This window comes from Diabrotica virgifera, chromosome 9 (assembly GCF_917563875.1).
Source record: "Diabrotica virgifera virgifera chromosome 9, PGI_DIABVI_V3a".
NCBI lineage: Eukaryota > Metazoa > Arthropoda > Insecta > Coleoptera > Chrysomelidae > Diabrotica > Diabrotica virgifera.
This window is the reverse complement of record NC_065451.1, coordinates 58,216,431-58,240,520: the sequence shown is the minus strand read 5'-3', so window position 1 is coordinate 58,240,520 and position 24,090 is coordinate 58,216,431. Positions and strand designations below refer to the sequence as shown.

Here is a 24,090-nt window from a genome sequence, read left to right as displayed (position 1 = left end):
GAAGAATTTTAAGAATTTCTTGGATAGAGAAGATTCGAAACTCCACAATACTTGATCGTTTCAGCAAGACTTCTGAGATTATAAAAAGCATAAAGAAGAAAAATCTGCAGTATTTCGGACATGTAATGAGAGGTCTCAAATACAGGTTACTAAAAAATATTATGCAAGGGTAAAGAGCGGGCAAACTCAGTCCAGAACCAAGAAGAACTTCATAGTTGAAGCAACTCTTAGCGAAGCAATACCTGCTGTAAACTCTACATATAAGACCAGACTATCTTACCATCCAAACCCACTCGCCACGGACCTGTTCAACATCTTACATGAAAGACCTCTAATACATCTGGAGAATCGGAGTGTAGAGTCATAATGCGGTGAATTATTAATCAAGTCTTAGATGCAGTTACTTTTTTTAAACTTTTTTCGTATTTTTATTGTTATTTTTTAGAGTTTTAATGATCATATTTATTGCCTGAGCTGTCTACTATACTAAATTTTATTTATTATGTTCCAAGTAATTATTGTAATGTTATATTTAGTATGGTATAACTAGACCCAAACCCAGACATCCAAAGTGAAAGATATCATCCAACACCAAATTGTTCTATATGGTCCACATAATGTTCAGAAAAAAGTCACACCATTTTGATCGTCGGGTTTGGGGGGCAGAGGGTGAGAAATCGGTAAATTCGTAGTTTTTTAGGTTTTTCGTCAATATTTCTAAAACTATGTGGTTTAGCATGAACAACCCTTTATACAAAAATATTATACACTAAATTTGAAATGAAAAAGGCCCTATGCATAATCCTTCTAAAATGAACGGTTTCAAAGTTAAGGAGGTAGTATAGTATTGGTCCAAAAAAAGCCTAACCCAAACATCCAAAGTAAAAGTTTTCCTCCAACACCAAATTGTCCTATATGGTCCACATGTTTTTCAGTAAAAAGTTACACCATTTTGAGAGTCCGGTTTTGGGGGGAGATGGGGGAGAAGTCGGAAAATTAGTAGTTTTTTTACGTTTTTCGTCAATATTTCTGAAACTATGCTTTAGCGTAAACAATGTTCTATACAAATTGTTCTACGTAAAATTTAAAACAAAAAAGGTCCCCTATATAATTTTTATAAAATCAACGGTTTCAGAGTAACGGAGGGTGAAAAGTGGAGGTATTCGACACTTTTTATATTTTTTGGGCAATATTATTACTGATGAAAGAAATTTTCTTTAACAGGATTGTGTTATGTAAATAAATTTGGCTATTTCAGTGGCCGATGGTATGTTAGTGATAATCCCTTGAAAAAACGTCAACGTCACCACCCAAAATCATCATCAATTGCCCAAGAAATATAAAAAGTATCGAAAACCTCTACTTTTCACTCTCCGTAACTCTGTAACCGTTGATTTTAAAACAATTATGTATAGGACCTTTTTGTTTTGAATTTTATGTAGAACATTTGTCTATAGAAAATTGTTTACGCTAAAGTATAGTTTTAGAAATATTGATGAAAAAACGTAAAAAAACTACTAATTTTCCGACTCCCCCCCCCCCCCCGCCAAACTGGACGCTCAAAACGGTGTAACTTTTTAATGAACAACATCAACCTCGAACAGTGTTGGAGGATAACTTTCACTTTGGATGTCTGGGTTATGTCATCTTTTGGATCAATTGTATCATACTAATTTGAAAATTATTATTATACCGGGTGGTGAATCGTAAAACGGGCCATAGGAAACTCAATGTAAAATTTTAAACTGTTGAATTCCTGCTTCCCTAATTATTTTAAATTAAAAGTCATGAGAGAATATTTGAAGAGGATTGAAGTCTGTATTAAAATCAAAAGTTAAAATTGTTCTACGATTCAAACGCATTCCAAAATTTTGAAAAATATAATACATTTGCCACAGTAGGTATGTGTGTAAAAGTTAGGCCACACGTTACTATTTATCTGAAAGTGCTCACACCATTGACCGAATAAAAAAACTTTATTATTAATACTTTCTCCCCAACTGAGGGTATCTTATCAAATCTATTGTTTTTAAATTTTGTTTGATGATGTAATAATAATGTTGAACAAATTATATTACGCTTCCTTAGTGGTCGGACTAAAGATTAATATCAACAAGACGCAAATAATGACTAATCTGGTGCTAAATCGTAATATTGTTGTTGATGGAATGGATATTGGGCAGACTGCATCTTATAAGTACTTGGGACATGAAATTCGGTTGGGACGAAATAATCATACATGCGAACTCCCACGTCGCATAGGATTAGCCTGGGCAGCGTTTGGTAAACTGAACTACAGTCGGAAAAATGAAAGAATACCCATGAACAAACATATAAAACACGCTGTATTTTCCTGTCGCCGTGTCACAAAGAAAATTGCTTAGCGCAAGTACATGTAATAATAATTATTACATGTACTTGCGCTGGCCAATTTTTTGTGTGACACGGTGACAGGAAAATACAGTGTGTTTTATATATTCTTTCATGGGTATTCTTTCATTTTTCCTACTGTATGTATTTAAATTGGACTTGCCAATATGCCTCAAAAGGAAAATCTTTGACCAGTGTGTGTTGTCTGTACTCACTTATGGAGCCGAAACACTAACAAAAAAGGTAGTGAACAAGATTCGCGTAACTCAGAGTGCTATGGAGCGCCAGATGTTGGTGTCTCCCTGAGAGACCGAATCCCAAACGAAGAAATACGACGTAGAACAAAAACAACAGACGCTGTCGGAAAAATCGCGTCACTTAAGTGGAATTGGGCAGGACACGTCGCCAGATTGTCAGATAACCGTTGGACAAAACATATTGTCGAGTGGAGGCCGCGAGAAGAAGCACTACGGAGCAGAGGACGCCCACTAACCAGATGGGCCGATGATTTGAAGCATGCTATCGGTAACTGGATGCAAGCCGCACAAAATAGAGATACATGGAAAGACATGAGCTATGTCCAGCAGTGGACGCGTACGGGTTAATGATGAAGAATGAAGCTTAAAATAGGACACAACCTCGCAGTGTTTACAGAATGGATCGATTTGCTTAAAAATTTGAGAATAAGTAGTGGATAGTCCAAGGATCAAAATCTATAAAAGGCCGAAATGCACTTTTACCACGGGGGTGGTTGCCACTTCCATGTGGTTGGTCACAATTTTTTATCATATTTTGACCGCAAAAGTAGGTAAAACCGTTCATTCTAAGCAAAAAACGTTGTATACAGTTTTTGATAAAATTAACAATTTTCGATTTATTCGCTATCGAAAGTGTTTTATGTAGAAAAAATCAATGTTTTTAATAAGTTTTCGGCTAATAACTCCAAAAGTTTTCGTTTTATCAAAACAACTTGACTTAACAAAAATGTACCTGTTGAAAAAATAAACAAAACTGTATTTTTAATTTTCTTTAAGACCAATAGTAATCGAGCTATACTTTATTATATGTTAGCTCTTCTTCGTCAAATGCTAATTATTGTAGTTTCAAAGTCAAAAGACGGGAAAACTATACATCTTTCGATGATAGCTTGTTGAAACTAATTTAACGTATTTAAAAATTATTGTCTTTAGAAATAAAAAAATTCTCTAGCTCAAAAACTAAGTGACTTATAATGAAAAGAATGTCAGTCCCTACTTTTTCAACGAAAAAGTGTTCGGAAGCAACCCCCTAATCACCACCCTAATTAAAATAAGTCATTGACCTTATTTGTTCATTTTTATGTATGTATTATTAACAAGTTCTAGAAGTTTAAACGGCTTAACGATTAGTTTAAAAAAATGGAGTTAAAAGCAAATAACGAATTTTTGTAGTTTGGAAAAAGTGGCTTTTCTTCAGAATACAAAGATTACCATCAGAGATACGAAAAAATATGTAAAAACGAAATTGTAGCTTATTTAATTCCCAAGAACGTGGTGTGAAAAATTTTTTTGTGTGGCAAAAATTGAGTGAGATATTGACAATTATACTTGTAATAACATGCAAAAACTGCAAAAACCACCTTTACCAACCCTTTCAAAGTCACCTCTTTTTGTGACTGAGAACTGTAAAGAGATTTAATATTAATATACTTATAGATCTTGTCACAAAATACAAAATTCTTTTTCACCAAATGTTCTAAAGTAAAAAAAGTTACGGTTAAAAAAGCATTATATTTTTTTGAAAAAAAAAAGGAGAAATCCAATTGGAAGCATAATAATGTAAGTTAGCGGTGTTTTAGTCATTGGCCTTATTCATTCTTCCTTATTTATGTATTATTAATAGATTCTAGAACTTTGACTGGCTTAGAATGATTAGTTTTTTAAAAAACTGTTTTAAACCTTTTAAACGTTTTAAACAAATTTAATTAAAATTAGTCATTGACCTTATTTGCTCTTTTTTATTTATGTATTATTAACAAGTTCTAGAAGTTTAACCGGCTTAACGATTAGTTTAAAAAAATGGAGTTTAAAGCGAATAACGAATTTTTGTAGTTTGGTAAAAAATGCCATTTTCTTCAGAATAGATTAGCATGGAAGATACGAAAAAATGTTTAAATATGAAATTGTAGGTTATTTAATTCCTAAGAACTTGGTATGAAAAAAATTTTTCTACGGCAAAAATTGAGTGGATCGTAAATGGGCACCTATGTATAAAAAACATTGATTTTTTCGATATAAAACTAACACTTTCAATAGCGAATAAATATACAGAATATTTTTTGCTTAGAATCAACGCTTTTCCCAACTTTTGCAGTCAAAATATAATAAAAATTTCCACCCCGAGATGGGATGGCAACCTCCCCCCCCCCCCATGGTACAAGAGTCTTTCGGCATTATATAGATTTTGATCCTAGGACTATCCACTATTTATTCTTAAATTTTCAAGCAAATCGATCCATTCTGTAGAAATTGCGAGGTGAAAACCTTTGGTTCTTGGACTAATAATATGTTTCTTATTAATATGTAAGTGGTAAATATGTAGAGAGATCCATTGAGGTGGCCCTATTTCACTGCTACCTTTTTAGATCTATTGTGGTCCCCCAAATCTATTGTGATATCTCCAAATTACATTGTCTAGCTTGTCCTGAAGTTAAAAGTTAGAAGTTAGAAGTTATACAAGGTCTAATAACTTCAAGATTGAATCTTCCATGTAGGTCTTTGCCGGTGGCTTTTCTTCGCCTAATGCAAAGAACTGCATATTTGTCAGCCCACCACTCTGAAAGAATGTGCTGTGCTGTTTCCTCTGCTTGATGACAGAATCTGCAATTCATGACCTGCTAATTTTAAGAGTTCCAACTGGCTATTAGCTTGCAGTACCCTATTAGCACGCATAGTATAATAGCTTTGACTGTTTTCCTGCCTTTTGTTATAGGTCTGGATCCCGCGCACCAGAAAAAAGTTGATCAATAATAGCAAGCTGAAAATTTGTTAATAGCCCAACGGTGTCTAGTCGGACAAACTTTGATGTACGGCAACACTGGAACAGGTTTTAATTGTGGAACAGGTTAAAAATTTGGAACGTCAGACTACTAAACCGTTCTATGTATTTTGTCGGAGGGAACTTCCAATTTCTGTCCGGTATCCGAGGCTTGGTGATCGGTTCTATGAGCATTTTCGTTTTTACCGTGGTAGGTCGCTAGTCTTACCCTCGAACCCTCCTCCTTTTTCCGGGCTTGGGACTGGCAACCCGCTGCTGAGCTACTTAGTTCACCCAACAGCGGATAGGCGGAGTTGAAGTATATAAGATGGCGGAAAAACAAATATAAATCCTCTGTTATGCTGACGACGCAATTTTGATCTCCGATAACGAGGATAACCTACAGCGAATGGCACAAACTTTCAACACAGTGGCGAAGAACTATAACATGAACATATCAACAGCCAAGACAAAATCCCTGGTAGTGTCAAGGGAACCCATAAGATGCAAATTAGTAATTAACAACGAACAAGTCTCGAGATTCCAATATCTGGGAATCGAAATATGTAGTTATGGAATTGTTAAAGAAAGCGTCCGAAAGCAAGAAAATAAAGCCAATTACGTGTCAGGATGTCTGAGGGATGTCATCTGGAGAAACAAAAATATGAGGCTGGAAGGGAAAGTACGCATATACAAATCATTTGTAAGACCGATCATGACGTACGACGTACGCGATAGAAACAAGATGTGATACAGCAGAAACCAAGAGGATACTGAGAACATCAGAAATGAGAACGCTGGGGTCAATAACTGGGAAAACACTGAGAGACAGAATACCGAACGACAGAATAAGAGATTTCTGTAACATACAAGATATAGTACGGTGGGGAAGACAGAGACGACGAGAGTGGAATCAGCATGTGACGAGAATGGACAGCGAGAGAATAGCCCGTATAGCCAGGGATTCGATGCCAATAGGCAACAGGCCAATAGGAAGGCCCTTTAAAAGGTGGCGAAATAGCTGTCATTTAACATCACAGCTACGAATACAAGCTCAAAATCGGTAAGGAACAGGCCAAGAGGCCTATTATGGTGGCTCCTGGCTTCTGAGCCACCTTAGATAATTAAGGGTTGGTTACCCCCTACCATAAGGGTTGATGAAATAACTCGTATCACTGTAGATGCATTTATTTTTTAAGTTAGAGTACTAACGGTAAAGAGCTGGTGGTACGTTAGTTCTCAGTAGCTGTGATGTTTTCCCTTTGGGATCTCAAATATTAATGACTTCCTGTTCGCGATGGAATTAGAACTAATAATCGGTATTCTCCTGTCATTGTTTTGGTATATAATGAAAGTAAGATTGTTTTGATTAAAAGCGCTGAGTCGACTGGGTTATAAAAATAATGAATATTATTGTTATTTCAAACCGACCTTGGTCAAACCTAAACTGTTAGACCGATATGTGCTAATGTAGGTCGATCGTATTTACTATCAACAAACGTAGTTTGTTTTGCTAAAGACATTTTTAATTATTAAAAGGATTTGTTTTAATAAGAAGATTACTAAGAGATGCCGTGTATCCCAACACACTATTATAAGAAGAAGAAGAAGAAGAAGAAGAAGAAGAAGAAGAAGAAGAAGAAGAAGAAGAAGGAGAAGAAGAAGAAGAAGAAGAACTTCCAATTGATTTGTTACCCTCTCATTAAACTCTCATGCAAAAATTAGACTGCCATTTATCGTAAACAATATTCCTGTTATTTGACATGTTCTACGTATCGGACTAATTAAAATGCTCAGTTAATGATAAATACAAGTCTGATTTTTGCATGAGAGTTTAATGAAAGAGTAACAAATCAATTGGAAGTTCTGTCCGAAAAAATACATGGGACGCTTTCGTAGTCTGACGTTTCAAATTTTTATCCTGTTCCACAATAAAAACGTCCCCTCTTCCAGTGTTCCCATACATCAAAGTTTGTCCGAATAGATACCGTTAAGCTATTAACAAATTTTCAGTTTGCTATTAATCAACTTTTTTCTGGTACGCGGGATCCAGGTCTGTTATTATCTTTGCCCTAAATTTTAACGAATGTCTTGTAATGAACTGCCTCGCCTGTCTTTCTCTTGGTGAATTCAACCACCATTCCGACGATTTGTGAGCTACTAATTAAAACGTTTTTATATACTTGGCTTGGTTGGTGTCACGGACTCCGCAAATTTTGTAATCCATTTTAAAAATAGTTCTAGGCTACGTAGGTACCTGAAATTTTCAGTATAGCTTTGAACTAGCTAACAATGCAATATTTATCTGCTACTATACAGTTACAGGGTGATTGATTAGTAGGGTAGAGCTCCGTAGATCCGTTATAGTAATGGATAGCGAAAAAAGTTAATAATAAAAATTGTAGCCAACTTTGAGCTTCACATTACAAAATTAGTTAGAATTATACAGAGTGTTCGATAACATAGTGGCAGATCAAATTTATGTTTTTTTAAACGGAACACCCTATATTTTATTTTATATTCAAAATCTTCTTAACTTCTCCATTACAAAATTATAAAAGTTTGGTATGTTATACAGGGTATGTACAAAGTTATAACAAATTTTATACGAAAATCGTAACAAGTTCAACTCCCTGTATAAATAAAAATAAGCACAACGTAAAAGGTTTATTGATGCCATATTTTTTTACTTATTGTCAAAATTTTCATAAATGATTGATATTCCTGATTTTCTTTATATTGAATACAGGGTGAGTCAAAACGCAAGTACATTATTTTCTCAGTAATTTTAATTGAAACACCCTGTATTTTATATCACTATCGAAAAGTACTATTACCGTACTTTAATTTATATATAACATTCCCTATGTCTAAATTTATCAGTTTTTGAGAAATTTTCATTTCTCAGAGCAAATTATTAATTACAGGTCTAAATATTTCGAAATTTTAGGTAAGCCATGACTGAATTGTCTAAACCTGACAATTTACGATTACTGATTATGAATCTGTAATCAAAGTTGGCTACAATTTTTGTTATTAACTTTTATTGCTATCTATTACTATAACGGATCTACAAAGCTTTTCCCCACTAATCAATCACCCTGAATTGAAAATCGATTTTTTTTATTTCAAACTATTTTAAAAATGTGACTAATGCAATGATATTTTAAAGTACGTTAATAAATCGATATCTACAAATTGATGGTAGGTCAGTGGCATTAGACTGCAGACCGAGAGTTCCCACGGTTCGAACACGGCTGTTGCTTGGCTTTCTTTGATTTTTTTAATAAATAATTAAAAGTTGATATACTTACTTAAAATTCTTATTTTATTATAAGTTAATTATTATATATAAATATTATATATACCATTTTAAGCAACCGTGGTATTATAAAAAGTACTTTTTATACTAGTGTAATTTTTGGAATTATAATTTTAACAGTTAATACACCTACTAAAAATTCATATTTTATTCTTTCGAAACATGTTTTCTCCTATACAAGGTGTCCAGAAACTCTACCGACAAACGAAGACAGGAGATTCCTCAGATAATTTTAAGGCAATTTAACCCAATTCACCTAGTTCGAAAATGCTTCTGAAGGGAGCTAGAGCTCTTTGAAGATGGCGTCATGAAATTAGTTTTTCTTAAATACCTCTAGAAGGCTTCTATTGAGAGAAACGAAAATTGGTATGCATATTTACTTTTCAGAGATGAATCGATTCCATCGATTGCAAATTTCTAGTACCGGTCATAGGCGTCCGTTTTGGGTAGAGCAACGGGTATTTTATCGTATAACTTTTTTGTCCTTAACTTTTATGCATTTTTGACACCGGATTATTAAATTGTGAGGTACTAAAGTACTAGTACTAGTACTAAAAGGTACTCTTGCTTTAAGTCGTTAGGATGCACCGTTTTCTAGAAAAATCGATTTGAAAGTTTTTCGTTTTTGGAATTTGAAAAAAAATTGAAAGAACTTTTCAACATAAAACGAAGTATTTTACCAACATAAAGTAAGAGTAACTTTTAGTACTAGAATACCTCATAATTTAATAATCTAGTGTCAAAAATGCTCGAAAATTCAAGACAAAAACATTATGCCATAAAATAACTGTTGACCTACCCAAAACGGACGCCTATGACCAGTACTAGAAATTCGCAATTAATTAAATCGATTTATCTCTGGAATATAAATAAATGCACCAGTTTTCGTCTTTCTAAACAGTTTTTTTTGAAATTTTTTTTTGTTATTCAGAAAGTGAAAAATTTTCAAATCGATTTTTCTAGAAAACGGTGTGTCCTACCGATTTAAAACAAGAGTACCTTTTAGTACTAGAATACTTCACAATTTAATAATCTAGTGTCAGAAATGCATACAAGTTAAAGATAAAACAGTTATGCGGTAAAATAACCGTTGCCCTACCAAAAACGGACGCCTATGATCGGTACTAGAAATTTGCAATGTATTGATTAGATTTATCTCTTGAAGATAAATACGCGTACCAATTTTTGTTTTTTTTTAATAAAAGCGTTCTGGAGGTATTTAAGAAAAACTAATTACAAGACACCATCTTCAAAGAGCTCTAGCTCCCTTAAGAAGCATTTTCGGACTAAGTGAATTGGGTTAAATTATCTTAAATTTACCTGAGGAATCTCCTGTCTTCGTTTGTCGGTAGAGTTTCTGGACACCCTGTATAGGGTGAGGCAGATAACTGGCCTATTAGAAATATCTTGAGAACTAAAGGCAACAGAATCATGAAAATTGGAATAAAGGGGTTTTGAACAATGATCTATTAAATGAAAATATTTTCATCTCTTTGCAACTTCCGGTTATACCGGAAGTTGCTTATAACTTCGTTTTTTTAAATGGGACACCCTGTATATTTTTACATTTTTGGATTCTCTTCGATGTCTTCTTTCTTAAAATATAGGGTTTTGTAATATTATACAGGGTATTTTAAAAGATAATTACGTTTTTTATTAATTTCGTAGCAATATTCACACCCTGTAGAATTGTAGTGGTTTGACATCTAAAACTCTACTTACGTTCAAATGATTTTTAATACACTCTACTATTGTTAAGAATCATTAGTATAGCTAAATTTTTAATTTTAGTATACAGGGTTGGTCGAAACTCGAAATGAGTATTTTCTGAGTTTTCTTAAATGGAACACCCTGTATTTTTGTATTGTAGTGGAATTATATTTTATAGTACTTTTTTATTTCTTAAGCATTCCCTATACCTAACTGCTTTAATTTGTGAGTTATTGGTGATTCAAGCTAAACATTAATTGCAACAAAAAATACGTAAAATTTTATTAGGTTGGCCGTGAAAATACTCAATCCCAAATAATTTTTCCGAAATAAATACATATTAATCCAGACTGGTCCTTAAAATTACCAATAATGGTTTAGCTATCGAAATACCTTCTTAGTTAAGATTGTTGGTGCGATTAACAATTAAGCACAAATTAAAGCAGTTAGGTATAGGGAATGCTTAAGAAATAAAAAAGTACCATAAAATATCATTTCATTACAATACTAAAATACAGGGTGTTCCATTTAAGAAAACTCAGAAAATACTCATTCCGAGTTTCGACCAACCCTGTATACTAAAATTAAAAATTTAGCTATACTAATGATTCTTAACAATGGTAGAGTATATTAAAAATCAGTTGAACGTAAGTAGAGTTTTAGATGTTAAACTACTACAATTCTACAGGGTGTGAATTTTGCTACGAAATTAAAAAAAAAACGTAATTATCTTTTAAAATACCCTGTATAATATTACAAAACCTTATATTTTAAAAAGAAGACATCGAAGAGAATCCAAAAATGTAAAAATATACAGGGTGTCCCATTTAAAAAAACGAAGTTATAAGCAACTTCCGGTATAACCGGAAGTTGCAAAGAGATGAAAATATTTTCATTTAATAGATCATCCTTCAAAACCCCCTTATTCCAATTTTCATGATTCTGTTGCCTTTAGTTCTCGAGATATTTCTAATGGGCCAGTTATCTGCCTCACCCTGTATATAACAAAACCGTGGTATTGTAAAAATTACTTTTTTATTATAGTGTAATTTTTGGAATTTTAAGCATTTTATATCGTCAAATTATTTTATATTCTCTTTAGTCCAGAAAGCCACTGCGCATCCGCTAGGAAAAATATTCTAATTCGGATTTTTTGCACAATCTTACTCAAAAAGGACTCCTTTTAACAAATTTGCATGTTGCCAGGACCAAAAGGTGGTCAAAAATTTTTTAAACGTTTTTTTTTGTTTTTTTCCTAAAATTATTATTTTTGCATGGAAAAACGTTGTTTTAGGTTTTTTGGATCATTCCAAACAGAAAAGGTCTTTAGTGACTTTTCTCTAAAAATGACAGTTTTTGACATATAAGCGATTAAAAATTGAAAAATTGCGAAATCGGCCATTTTTAACCCTCAAAAACTATGTGAGAAACTGAAAATTTGAATGTTGCCAAGGTAAGTAGATATTCTTTAAACATCGATTGATGAAATCCCGAAGAGTTTTTTGCAATACAATATTCAAACCTCCTTTGTTTTTTAATTGTTATCAAGCGTGCGCGACACTATTTTCCACCGACAGTATGGTGCAAATGAAAGGAATAAATTCGTTATTTCGTAAACTGGCGACTTTAAGGAAAAATCCCGAAATAGGTCGATTTTTATTTTTAAGTTATGATATTGTGGCATATATGGTATACTAGTGACGTCATCCGTCTGGGCGTGATGACGTAATCGATGATTTTTTTAAATGAGAATAGGGGTCATGTGGTAGCTCATTTGAAAGATTCTTCAATTCTCTAGTCAGTAATGTAAACATTTACATAATTATTTATACAGGGTGTCCATCTACTTCTTTTTTTGTCAAATAATTTAATTTAATAAAAATGTTTTGGACACCCTGTATAAATAATTATGTAAATGTTTATATTAGTGAATAGAGAATTGAAGAACCTTTCAAATTAACTAGCACATGACCCCTATTCTCATTTAAAAAAATCATCGATTACGTCATCACGTCCAGATGGATGACGTCACTAGTATACCGTATATGCCACAATATCATAACTTAAAAATAAAAATGGACCTGTTTCGGGATTTTTTCTTAAAGTCGCCGGTTTACGAAATAACGAATTTATTCCTTTCATTTGCACCATACTGTCGGTGGAAAATAGTGTCGCGCACACTTGATTAGCAATTAAAAAACAAAGGAGTTTTAAATATTGTATTGCAAAAAACTCTTCGTGATTTCATCAATCGATGTTTAAAGAATATCTACCTACCTTGGCAACATTCAAATTTTCAGTTTTTCACATAGTTTTTGAGGGTTAAAAATGGCCGATTTCGCAATTTTTCAATTTTAATCGCTTATATGTCAAAAACTGTCATTTTTAGAGAAAAGTCACTAAAGACCTTTTCTGTTTGGAATGATCCAAAAAACCTAAAACAACGTTTTTCCATGCAAAAATAATAATTTTAGGATAAAAACAAAAAAAAACGTTTAAAAAATTTTTGACCACCTTTTGGGCAACATGCAAATTTGTTAAAAGGAGTCCTTTTTGAGTAAGATTGTGCAAAAAATCCGAATTAGAATATTTTTCCTAGCGGATGCGCAGTGGCTTTCTGGACTACTTCTATAAATAATAAAAACGTTTTATTATAAAAAAGTTTTTTTTATAAAAGTGTAATTTTTTTATAGCCATTCTTGTTACTACTTTTGCAATGCCGCAGAAGGGTTCCGGTCCAACGAATGGCATTGACGAGCCTTTTTATCTGCTTTTTTATTGAGCTTATGACCCCAAGCCCCGGTACCTGGGCTATCAGTGTGGAGCCATATCTCTGTTAGTGTAAAGGTGGGGTATGTAACCTTGCTACAGTCTTCTAATTTATTTAGGGCACCCACACAATGCCATACCAGCTTAGAATTTACCGCTTAATTGTCCTTGTTTTAATTTGTAATCTTTTAGCTGAAGTCTTCCATAATTCGGTGCCGCCCAAAATCCCGACAGCCAAAATCCCGACAGCCAAAATCCCGACGGCCAAAACGCCGACACGCCAGAATCCCGACACGCCAGAATCCCGACAGGCAAAAATCCCGACATGCAACAATTCTCGCATAAGTAAAAATTCCGACTTTTGTTTAATACTTTTAATACAAAATACTTTCGTTTAGTAACAAAAAATAAAAAGTAGATGGCCATAAACAAAAAACAAGAAATAAATGTTAAAAAGTAATATGTTAAAAAGAAACTTATCAAACCTGTCGGACGTCTGGCCTGTCGGGATTTTGGCCTGTCGGGATTCTGGCGTGTCGGGATTTTGGCCGTCAGGATTGAGGCTGTCGGGATTTTGGCTGTCGGGATTTTGAAGTAGACCCTCTATAATTATCTATGGTTCTCTATGTGCCCATGTTTGAGAGAATATATGAGTATTAGTACCAACCTGAATCTCATTATCTATAATTTAAAATCCATAAGGAAAAATTTCCCGTAACTGGCTGTATACCATTAATTACAACAATTGAAGAAAGACTTCTGTGTAAAAGGTATATTTATTAAAACCCCAATAAAGGGCTACATTAAAAGTCAGAACGTTTTCGCTCTAAAGAGAGCATCATCAGTGTTCTAAGCCTAAAATAAGTACAACCATAATTAGTGAAGACAAGAGTAAAAAAATTTAAAGGTTGACCAAAATAAAAAATTAGGTTATACTTACAAGCTCTACATGCTAAGCCACCAAAAATACATAGGTTAAAACCCTTAAAACGCCGACCAAAAGTCTTACATTGGCGTGTATTATGTTAAACCCTGGCGATGGGTGAAAATAAAAAAGATATACCTCACAGCATTATATGACTCTACCACGTGTATGTGGGTGGTTAAGTTGATTTCTCTGTCTTCACAAAGAGAAAGGTGAAAGCCAACTAATTACAGGTGACAGGTAAGAAAGCGTTTCTGACTGATGACAGCACTATAATTTGTAATTGTATGCTCAATACTTACTTGCAATGCAGTATCAGGCCAAGGGCTAAACCAGTCGATCGTACAGTTGTTGACTAAGGCCGGAAATTGTCGTAATCTTGCTCTAAATACTTCTCCGATAGGGCTGAAAATAAACGTATGTATCAATAATTAGATAGCAATAGTACTATTGTTATGACTTTACTAAAATTAGTGATTGCAATGCTTCTAATTTATAAAAAATTTGAGCACTTAATTTATTTAGTTTATTTATTTTAATTTATTTACATTCACTGTCTACAGAATGACTTATATTTTACTATAATTTATATACACTTACAAATTATCTTCCAACAATATAAAATAGATTTAAGCGCGTACAACTACAATCACGATGATGCTTTGTACATGACAAATCCTGTATTTAAATATTAAAGTCCTGTGTTCTATTATAGTAATTTCGGTAACCTTTCCTCGACTTCTTCATTCATAGCGGGATTTTTTCATTACATCATGCAGTTACTGGAAGTAGAAAGCTCTTTAGCCGTTCATTAACTGTATTTAGCAGTATTTTGATTTATCATCATCATCATCATCATCACGTAGCGCTACCTGGGTATGTCTTGGCTAAATGTACAACTTTCCTCCAATCGGTCTTCCATCAAACTAGGGTCAAATGGAATGTTCATTTTTCGGAGATCTGTTTGAATGTTATCTCTCCATCGCATTCTGGGACGTCTGAGTGGTCTTTTGCATGTAGGAATCTCCTCCCATACCAGTCTTACAAGTCTCTCGTTATGAAGTCTGTGCACGTGGCCGCCCATCTTAGTCGCTGTCATTTAATTTCTTGGACAATATCGGTGTCATTGTAGAGTGCTGCTAATTCGATGTTGGTTCTGATCCTATACTGGTTTGTGTTAATATCGTGGTGAGGTCCGAAAATTTTTATAAGTATTTTTCGTTCAAAACGTCTAAGATTTTCTTCGTTTGATTTAGTCATGGTCCACGTTTCGCATCCATATGTTAGTACAGATCTTACGATGAATTTGTAGATTTTGATATTGGAACTTCTTGTAAAATTTTTTGATTTTATTAGCTTATCCAGCGCGAATAGACAGCGACTTGCTGATTGGATTCTGTTTTTTATATCTTCAGTAACAACGTTGTCACCTGTGATTACGGCCCCCAGATACTTAAAACGTTGTACCCTTTCGAAATTGAAGGTGCTGACCGTCACATTTTGTCCTATCCGTCTCTTCGTGTCGTTCTATTTATACACATATATTTCGTCTTCTCTTCATTAATCCTCAGCCCTACTTCGCTTGTTGCTCCTTCCACCTTGTTGAAAATGGCTTTTGTGGATAGGATGGAGTCTCCAACGAAATCAACGTCATCTGCGTAAGCTAGTAATAACTTGGGACCTTGAACCGATAGCAGTTCTCTTTTTATTTCGGCCGACCTCATGACTTTCTCTAATACAAGGTTAAAAAGTAGTGGAGATAACGCATCACCCTGTTTGAGTCCACTGTTGATTTCAAAGCTGTCAGACAGTTTATTATTTACACGTAATTTTGATATTCCACCCTACCTCAGGATGTTGCATGCATGAGGAATAAGGGCATTGGTACGGTAATTACTGTGTCCTTTTTTATGTATAGGGATAAAAGTTGATTCGTACCACTCATCAGACTTGCACCTGAAAGCCATATCTTAAGGGCCAGACTTTGTTACTTGCTAGCCTTTGGGGTCACTGAAGACGAATACACCATCAGAACCTATCACCAGAGTACGTGGTACCAAGGTTCACTGCTAGGGCACGTCATCTGGAGTTTCGAGCTTTTCACCACTTAATTGAAGCAAACTGGAAAGTTTTTGAGATTGCTAAAAAATAGTACTCCATCAGAACCAACCGTCGGTGTGCCGAAAAACTCTTTAAACTCCAGAAGATGCCTTAGCAGTGACCTAGAGCACCAAGTAATCCTGGGGTCGATTTTGATGGCGTATTCGTATTCGTCAACCCTAAAATTCCCCCGTGAATCTTTTTGCATCAATTTAATGCCAAAAAATTTGAAATTCCAGAAGATAACGTTTCTGAGCAGTGACGACCAGGTGCTTTAAGTGTTGTTCTGATTGCATATTTTTTCAGCAACATCAACAGACCCTCGAATAATCTGATTACATGAATTTAGTGTCAAAACCCTTGAGAAGATAACTTGCCTCAGCAGTGGCACTTGACACCCGGTGCCCCGGGAGTCGGTTTTGATAGCGTATTCGTATTCAGCAACCCCAAGAATATCCCGTGTAATCTGTTTGCATCAATTTAATGCCGACATCATCCGAAACTCCAGAAGGTGACGTGACCCTAGACGCCAGGTGCTACGGGTGTCGCTCTGATGTCATATTCGTTTTCAGTAACATGAATTTAATGTTGAAAGCATACGACACTTCAGAAAATGACTTGCCTTATCAATAATACTGGGCACTAGGTACTTGGGGGATTAATTATGATAGCGTATTCGTCTTCAGCCATTTAAAAACCTCCAAGAAACCTGTTTGCATCAATTTAGTGCCGATAACTGTAGCATATTTAGATGATGTGACGCTGGGCACCAGGTACTCCGAGGTCGTTTCTGATGGCGTAGTCTAACAATCTGATACGTTACTAAATCATTTTTGAACTTCTTAATTATTTTTATAATTATTTTCTTTTGGTCGCTTAATTAAATTCTCTAATTTTGTCGTAATTAAATATTTACGTGACGTCACCTTTCTATGTACGGAACATACACTACGCCTCTGGTGGCGAATATGACCTCGCGTTCTGAGAGTTTACGTTTACCTTGGCGGAGAAGCACATTTCGCTCGTCACTTGACTCGTGAGCCGGAATAGTGAAGTAGCAGTACCCAAAATGGCGGAGAATATCTCCATAAATTAATTAAGCATTTGTGTCTACAGTTCCCAGTTAGTCTTTAAAATAATATTATAGTATCCAACTGTGTCTTGAACCAGGGAAAATGGCAGTCCACTAGGAGTTTCTTCCCGGTAATTATTTACTTTTTATATAGTCAGGTTTTTATATGATCGCTTATATCGTTTTTGTGAAATATAGGATTCTCATTGTTGGACTCAAGTCAATGTGGATTTTATGTAGATTAATCGATGTTTATTTAAGATTCCGTCCATGAAAATTCTATATTCTTTTCTAATATTTTTTTAACATAACCAAACATATCAATTTCTAAATTAATGTTGGAAATAATCCAATTTGAACATCCAATATCTGTAGATAATTTATTCAGAGAAAATTCTAATAGTCTTCATTTTTGGTTATAATTAAGTCAAAAATTCTTTTTGAAGTCTTCTAGCATCATAAATATCCTATAATTATTTTAAAGATGTCATATCTATTCTGTATTTAAATTCCACACTCATGTGTCTGTTCTTGTCAAGGTCAAGTAGTTCAGTAATAATGAGAGATTTTTTTGTGTGTAGGTAATGGCCTTTTTACATTATCATCTATCCTAAAAAACTTCTCTAGTTCTCTTTTTCCCCTTTGACTTTTTTTCGGACACTTTTACATAGAAACTAAGACTGGGTAAATATTTGTGTTAGCCTTTTGGGGAAGTAATATAAAACGAACATGAGAAATCATAGACCCTCACCCACCTGAGAGGAACCTATTCCGGCTACATAGTCAGTCACCTGGGAGCAAGCGAAGCGTTCCAGCTTCATTTTCGGTCTCTACATCTGTGCTGACAGGAAGCATGGTTTGGCACTATCCTGGTGCTCATTTTCTGGGAACCTTTTGGTTATTCATTTGAGGAATGGGTTTGTTTGGGAACACTCAGTTTGGTGATTTGAGTAATTTTGTGTTTTATATTTCGGACTGTTAGTAATGCACTATGTTTATTATTTTTTTTTTCAGATTTAGCTTACCTTTGTTTTTATATAATATATTTGAATATTAGTGTATGTAGTTCTTGTGCACAGGAATTAGCCTAAAAAAAATTAGGTTTTATACTTTATTATTGGTTTGATATTTATTGTGTAATATTACTTGCTTGTTTCCCAACTATTTTATTGTCTATTCGCTTTACTTCATTTATTCGGTCCTTTTAAGTCGTTGTATATTTATCTAACTTCATTTCTTTAGCTTTCATTCATTAACTTTGATTAATTCATTATTGTATTTTCTCTTGGTCAGGCTTGTGCCCATTTATTTATATATTTTCATCTTTCTCGGTTTCAATTTAGTGGTACGTAGCAAGGGTAATATAACCATTTGATAAAAGTCTCATGTGAGTTGTACCCTATAATATATAAGTAAGAGGTATATCTTTTTGTACATACATATAACAGGATTGTTGTTATATTTTATATCATATTTAACGATAACGTTTTGTCATGTTAGACTTACATTACATGCATTGTTTAACTCAGAGATTGTCAAACATCTAGTAGTTATTTTTTAATAAAGATTTACTTATTTTGTATACCATGAATTTTTATTATTCCTTTATGTTTATGTTGACTGATTTAATATATTTATCTAATATTTGACAGCAGTGTAAGATACCTTGGAGAATGATCGAAGATCATTTTCCTGGCGCCCATGATCTGTTAGTATTATTTAATTGGTTCCTCTTTAGCACTTATTCATCTTTATACATTTTCAGTACATTATTATCATCTTAATATTTAACTTTTCTAGTCATCATTATCTATTTTGAGCTGCTGTTCTTCGACAGGCATGCAAAAGAGCCGTATCCCTCCTTGAGTGTCAAGTTTTTCTTTTGCATCTCTTGCTAGCCAACTCTATTCAGTTTGCTTCTGTTTCTTCTATCCCGTTTAATTCTCCTTTTCTCAACTTCATCATCTTATCATTATCCCCCCATAAAAGTATTTTTATTACTTCAGCCTCTTAACTAAAAAGCCCTCTTCTCATTATCATTATTTATATACATCTAGTTTATTTTCTTTTTCCTTACTTCTGTTGGAGTTTATCTTTCTCTTTACTTCGACTCCAACAGAAGTTCTTATATTTGTATTACAGTAGTCATGTTCAGCGACCTTAAAAACCCTCCGAGTAACAAAATCTGGTCCTTAATATGCTTATTTTAACATGTTTATGAACTTTTGAATGCATTTTTAAAATTCAATTATGCATTTCCACCTATTTTTCTATAACAGACTTTTTTTCTGACATCATCTTGAACACACTGCAAAAATTTACTAGGTCTCTAGGTACTTTATTTAAATCTCGATTTTTTTTGAAAAATAGCTTTGGCAGAGCCAATTACCCAGACTTGTTAGTGATTGATTGCAGATTCATAGTCAGAAATTTCTTATTTCATAACGTAAGTACTACAATATTATTTTTTTGATACATCATATTTTTATATTATATTTTTTTATTATATATTTTAATTTGTGCGTAATCACTTTTTTTACTTCTATTTTATTTATTTATTTATTTATTTTTGTTATTAATATTTTAATATATATGTTATTTTTATATATATTTTTTTTTTCTTTTTAATTTTTTCAAACCAAGTTAACAAATTATGCCTAGTTTAAAACTTGTATTTACATAATTTAACTTGTTTAAAAATGAGATGAAGAATTTCCATAAATATTGATTTATTACGGTAGTTTTAGTGCTAATTTTCCTGGTCTAATAAAGTAAATTTGATTTCTGTATTCTCTATTTGGACTAGTCCATGCTGATAGCCTTCGTGTATAGTGTTTATAAAGTGTATCTGTTACTGTTACTACCTACTGGTTTGTTTTCACTACAAACTGTTGAAACTTTATGAAACCTGAATTATTGTTAAATATTTCTTGTCGACTGATTTTTAGGAATTCTAAATAATATTATATCGTCGGTAAGATAATATAATATACTCCAGGGTAATAAGCTGGAAATAAACCATGTTGGGGACACTCAAAGATCCAGGTAGCTGACTATTTTTTTAGTCATTGTAGACCTAGAGGAAGAAAACCTACCTGTTTCCTGCCTAAAGTTCGCGTCTGTTTTCTAGTTAATATCAATTTAGTGCAAAAATCGCGATTTTTTCGATTTTTTGCACCCCATTCAAAAGCTAAACAGTTGACATAAAACTACAAAATTTAATTTTTTAGAAGTTTGAAACTCCTTTAAAATGCCGATTTTTGAAACTTAAAAGTTAATTTTTTGCTACGCAAACTGCAAAATAAGTGAAAATTGTTTTTTGTTAATAACTTTTACTAAAACTACTTTAGAACTTTAATGTTTCGCCCAAAGTTGTGTATTGGGGTACTTAACAAACCCTCAAAATTTGAGACCGATCCATTAATTAGTTTAAAATTATTCTATTTGTTTATCCCAGAGACCTTTATTTTTCAATAACATAAGACAGAAAATAATGAAGGAAAGGCAATTCTGCGTATGTCAAATGAAAGTAGAAACGTGATACTATCAAAATGTACTAAAAAAAGGTAAAATAAATGATCTAATATAGTCAAAAATACTAATGACAAATTTTTAAAATTTTGTAGTTTATAAATATTTAGACTAACTTTAAAAATATTGTCCGCAGAAAAATCATTTTACATATTCGAAAAGTTGGTATTTTACACGAATTGTTAAAAATGTTGTTCAGTTGGTGACTAGTCGTGGTAAGTGAAGAGGGATCTGGGAGCCGACAAATGCACGAGTTCAAAAACTAAAAAAGGCAACTTAAAACTAATACCATTTTCTATATCTCGGGATCTACTGCATATATTTTGATATTTCTTTTTTTAATTTGTATGTAATTTTTCTGTACAATACAAATATGTAATTTGTCTATTTGCAATTTGATATTTATTAATTAAGAGGAAACAGTAGCGATCAACAGGTAGCGAAAACGCGTTCCAAGATTGCTGCTTTAATTTTGAATATTCTTTCGAGATATTTGGCACACGTATTCGTAATATAATAAAGAATGGCGGTACAGAGCCCAATTTGAAAAATATGTTAATATGTGGAAATTACTCTGTAATTAAATACAATATTAAAAAAACGAGCCTGTACCGCCATTAAGAAGAACAAAAAAATACACTTTCTTCAAATAAACTTTTTTATCCGATGTCTAGATTTTGTGTCATTTTGGAACTACTCAAATTTTTTATTTCATTAGTAGTTCCAAAATGACACAAAATCTAGGCAACGGATAAAAAAGTTTATTTGAAGAAAGTGTATTTTTTTGTTCTTCTTAATGGCGGTACAGGCTCGTTTTTTTAATATTGTATTTAATTACAAAGTAATTTCCACATATTAATATATTTTTCAAATTGGGCTCTTTACCGCCATTCTTTATTACATTACGAATACGTGTGCCAAATATCTCGAAAAAATATTCAAAATTACAGCTGCAATCTTGGAACGCGTTTTGGCTACCTGTTGATCGCTACTGTATCACCTTAAAAAACAATCTAATTTGTTTAAAAAATTTTTGTTAAAATAATTTTTTCCCAAAAATCCATGTTTTTAATCAGACTATTATTATTAATCATAGAAAAAGTTAAGGTATACTTTAATAAATAAATGATCTTCAATAAATAATTATCTAATAATAATAATTTATTTATTAAATAGACCAGTAAGGATCTGTTTTTAGGTGGATGTGAGAGGTGGCATTCAGATTTTTGCGGATAAAGTTAGGTGATAACTTCGTTAATAATAATTGATTTATGCTCCTTCTCAAATATGCCCGGAACATTAATAAAAAAAATTAAATATTTAAAAATTTCAAAAAATTTCGTTCTTTTTTCTACTTCTTTTGCTTATAACTTAAAAACTGTTCATTTTAGAAAAAAGTCCTAAAGGAATAAAACAAATATTATTAAATTTACTATTCGATACGATTGGCTAAAAGTGTCTTAATTTATCACTCTTGCTTCAAAATAGCAATAAATATAAAATAAGGGGGCAAAACAAGCCTGTCTTTATTCAATGATTTTCCATCACTTAGGTTACACTTGGAACCTTCCTAATTCGCTTAGAAAATTTGTGTAGTGTGCTAAAATCGTACACCAAATTTCATTAAAATTGACTTACTAGATTTTGCATAATAGTTTTGCAATCTAAACTTTTTTTTAAATTAAAATTTTTTAAAATCTTGCACAACAAAAACTAGAATATACAAAGATTTGTCAATTTTTTTACATATAAAGAAGTACTCCACCTATCTAATGCACTTTACAGAATTGAAATCGGATTATTTAAGCAGCCTCAGCAATGTTTTAAAGTTATAAACAATTTTTTGGCTTATAAACAAATTAGTGTTGTGGCCAGGAGGGGGTGCTACGGGCTTCTTTATTTAGATGGACTTACCCAAGTTTTTATGTATTTTGACCCGTAGAACACGAATTTTTTGGGTAACAGTTGATCTGGATGTCGATAAGGTTGTTATAAATAAAGAACTTGAGGAATTACATAAAATCGATTTTTCGCAAAATAAAACATTTTTTTTGTATTTCTTGGGTAATTCTAAGCAAAAAATGTTCCTACAGGTTTTTTCGTAGGATTCATAGTTTTCGAGATAAACGCGGTGGAACTTTCAAAAAATCGAGAAATTGCAATTTTTGAACGCGAATAACGTTTGATTAAAAAATAAAATAGCAATTCTGCTGACAGCATTTGAAAGTTTAAGTCAAATTATACCGGTTTTAATTATTTGCATTGCTAAAAATTAATTCTTTTATTATTAAACAAAGCTATTTTTTTATAAGCCAAAAAATTGTTTATAAATTTAAAACATTGCTGGGCCCCTTAAATAATCCAATTTTTATTCTGTAAAATGTATTAAATAGGTAGAGCATCTCTTTACATGTAAAAAAATTAGCCAACTTCTAAATGGTCTACTTTTTGTTCAGAAAGATTTTAAAAAATTTGAACTTTTTTAAAAACATTTAGATTGCAAATTTATTATGCAAAATTTATTAGGTCCATTTTTTTGAAATTTGGTACACGATTTAAGTTTGTTACAAAAAATTTCCTAAGCGAATTACTAAGGTTCTAAGTGCTACCAAAGTGGTTAAAAAATATTGAATAACAACAGACTTATTTTGCCCCCTTATTTTGTATTTATTGCTATATTGCAGAAAAGGTAATACCTTAAGACATTTTTTATCAGTCGTATATCACACAAAATTCAATTATCTTTATTTTATTTCTTTACGACTTTGTTCCAAAACGAATCGTTTTAAAGTTATAAGCAAAGAAAACAGAAAAAAAAACGATGTTTTTGGAAATTTTTAAATATTTTAATTTTTTAAGTTAAATTCGAAGTTAAATTTAGTAAACGTTATTAACAAATATCGATTTTCATTTATTTTGCAATTTTCGAAGCAACAAATTATTTTTTTAACTTTCAAAGATAGGTATTTTGAAGGTTTTTCAATGTTCTAAAAAATTAAATTTTGTAGTTTTATGTCAATTATTTAGCTTTTGAATAGGGTGCAAAAAATCGAAAAAATTGCGATTTTTGCAATAAATTATTAATAATTAAAAAACGGACGCAAACTCTAGGCAGCAAACAGCTAGGTTTTCTTTCTATAGGTCTACAATAACTAAAAAAGTAGTCAGCTACCTGGATCTTTGAGTGTCCTGAGAAAATCCTTAAAACCCTGGACTATTAGTTACTTGTTTAAACATATCATCACATATCCTTGCAACTAATATGAGATAAACTCT

At 32.6% G+C, this 24,090-nt stretch overlaps 1 protein-coding gene across 3 annotated transcripts in view; it reads right to left on the bottom strand.

The window, feature by feature from the left end:
* Positions 1 to 24,090, bottom strand: part of LOC114339168 (dynein axonemal heavy chain 1-like) — a 1,269,803-nt gene that overhangs the window by 1,112,180 nt on the left and 133,533 nt on the right. For all 3 annotated transcript variants that reach the window (XR_007700607.1, XR_007700606.1, XM_050661243.1), the window contains exon 5: positions 14,414 to 14,516. Coding sequence is in view for 1 of the 3 variants with exons in the window: in XM_050661243.1 (XP_050517200.1) it covers positions 14,414 to 14,516 (103 nt within the window). In the remaining 2 variants the exon portion in view is untranslated. The remainder of the gene's footprint in view (positions 1 to 14,413; positions 14,517 to 24,090) is intronic.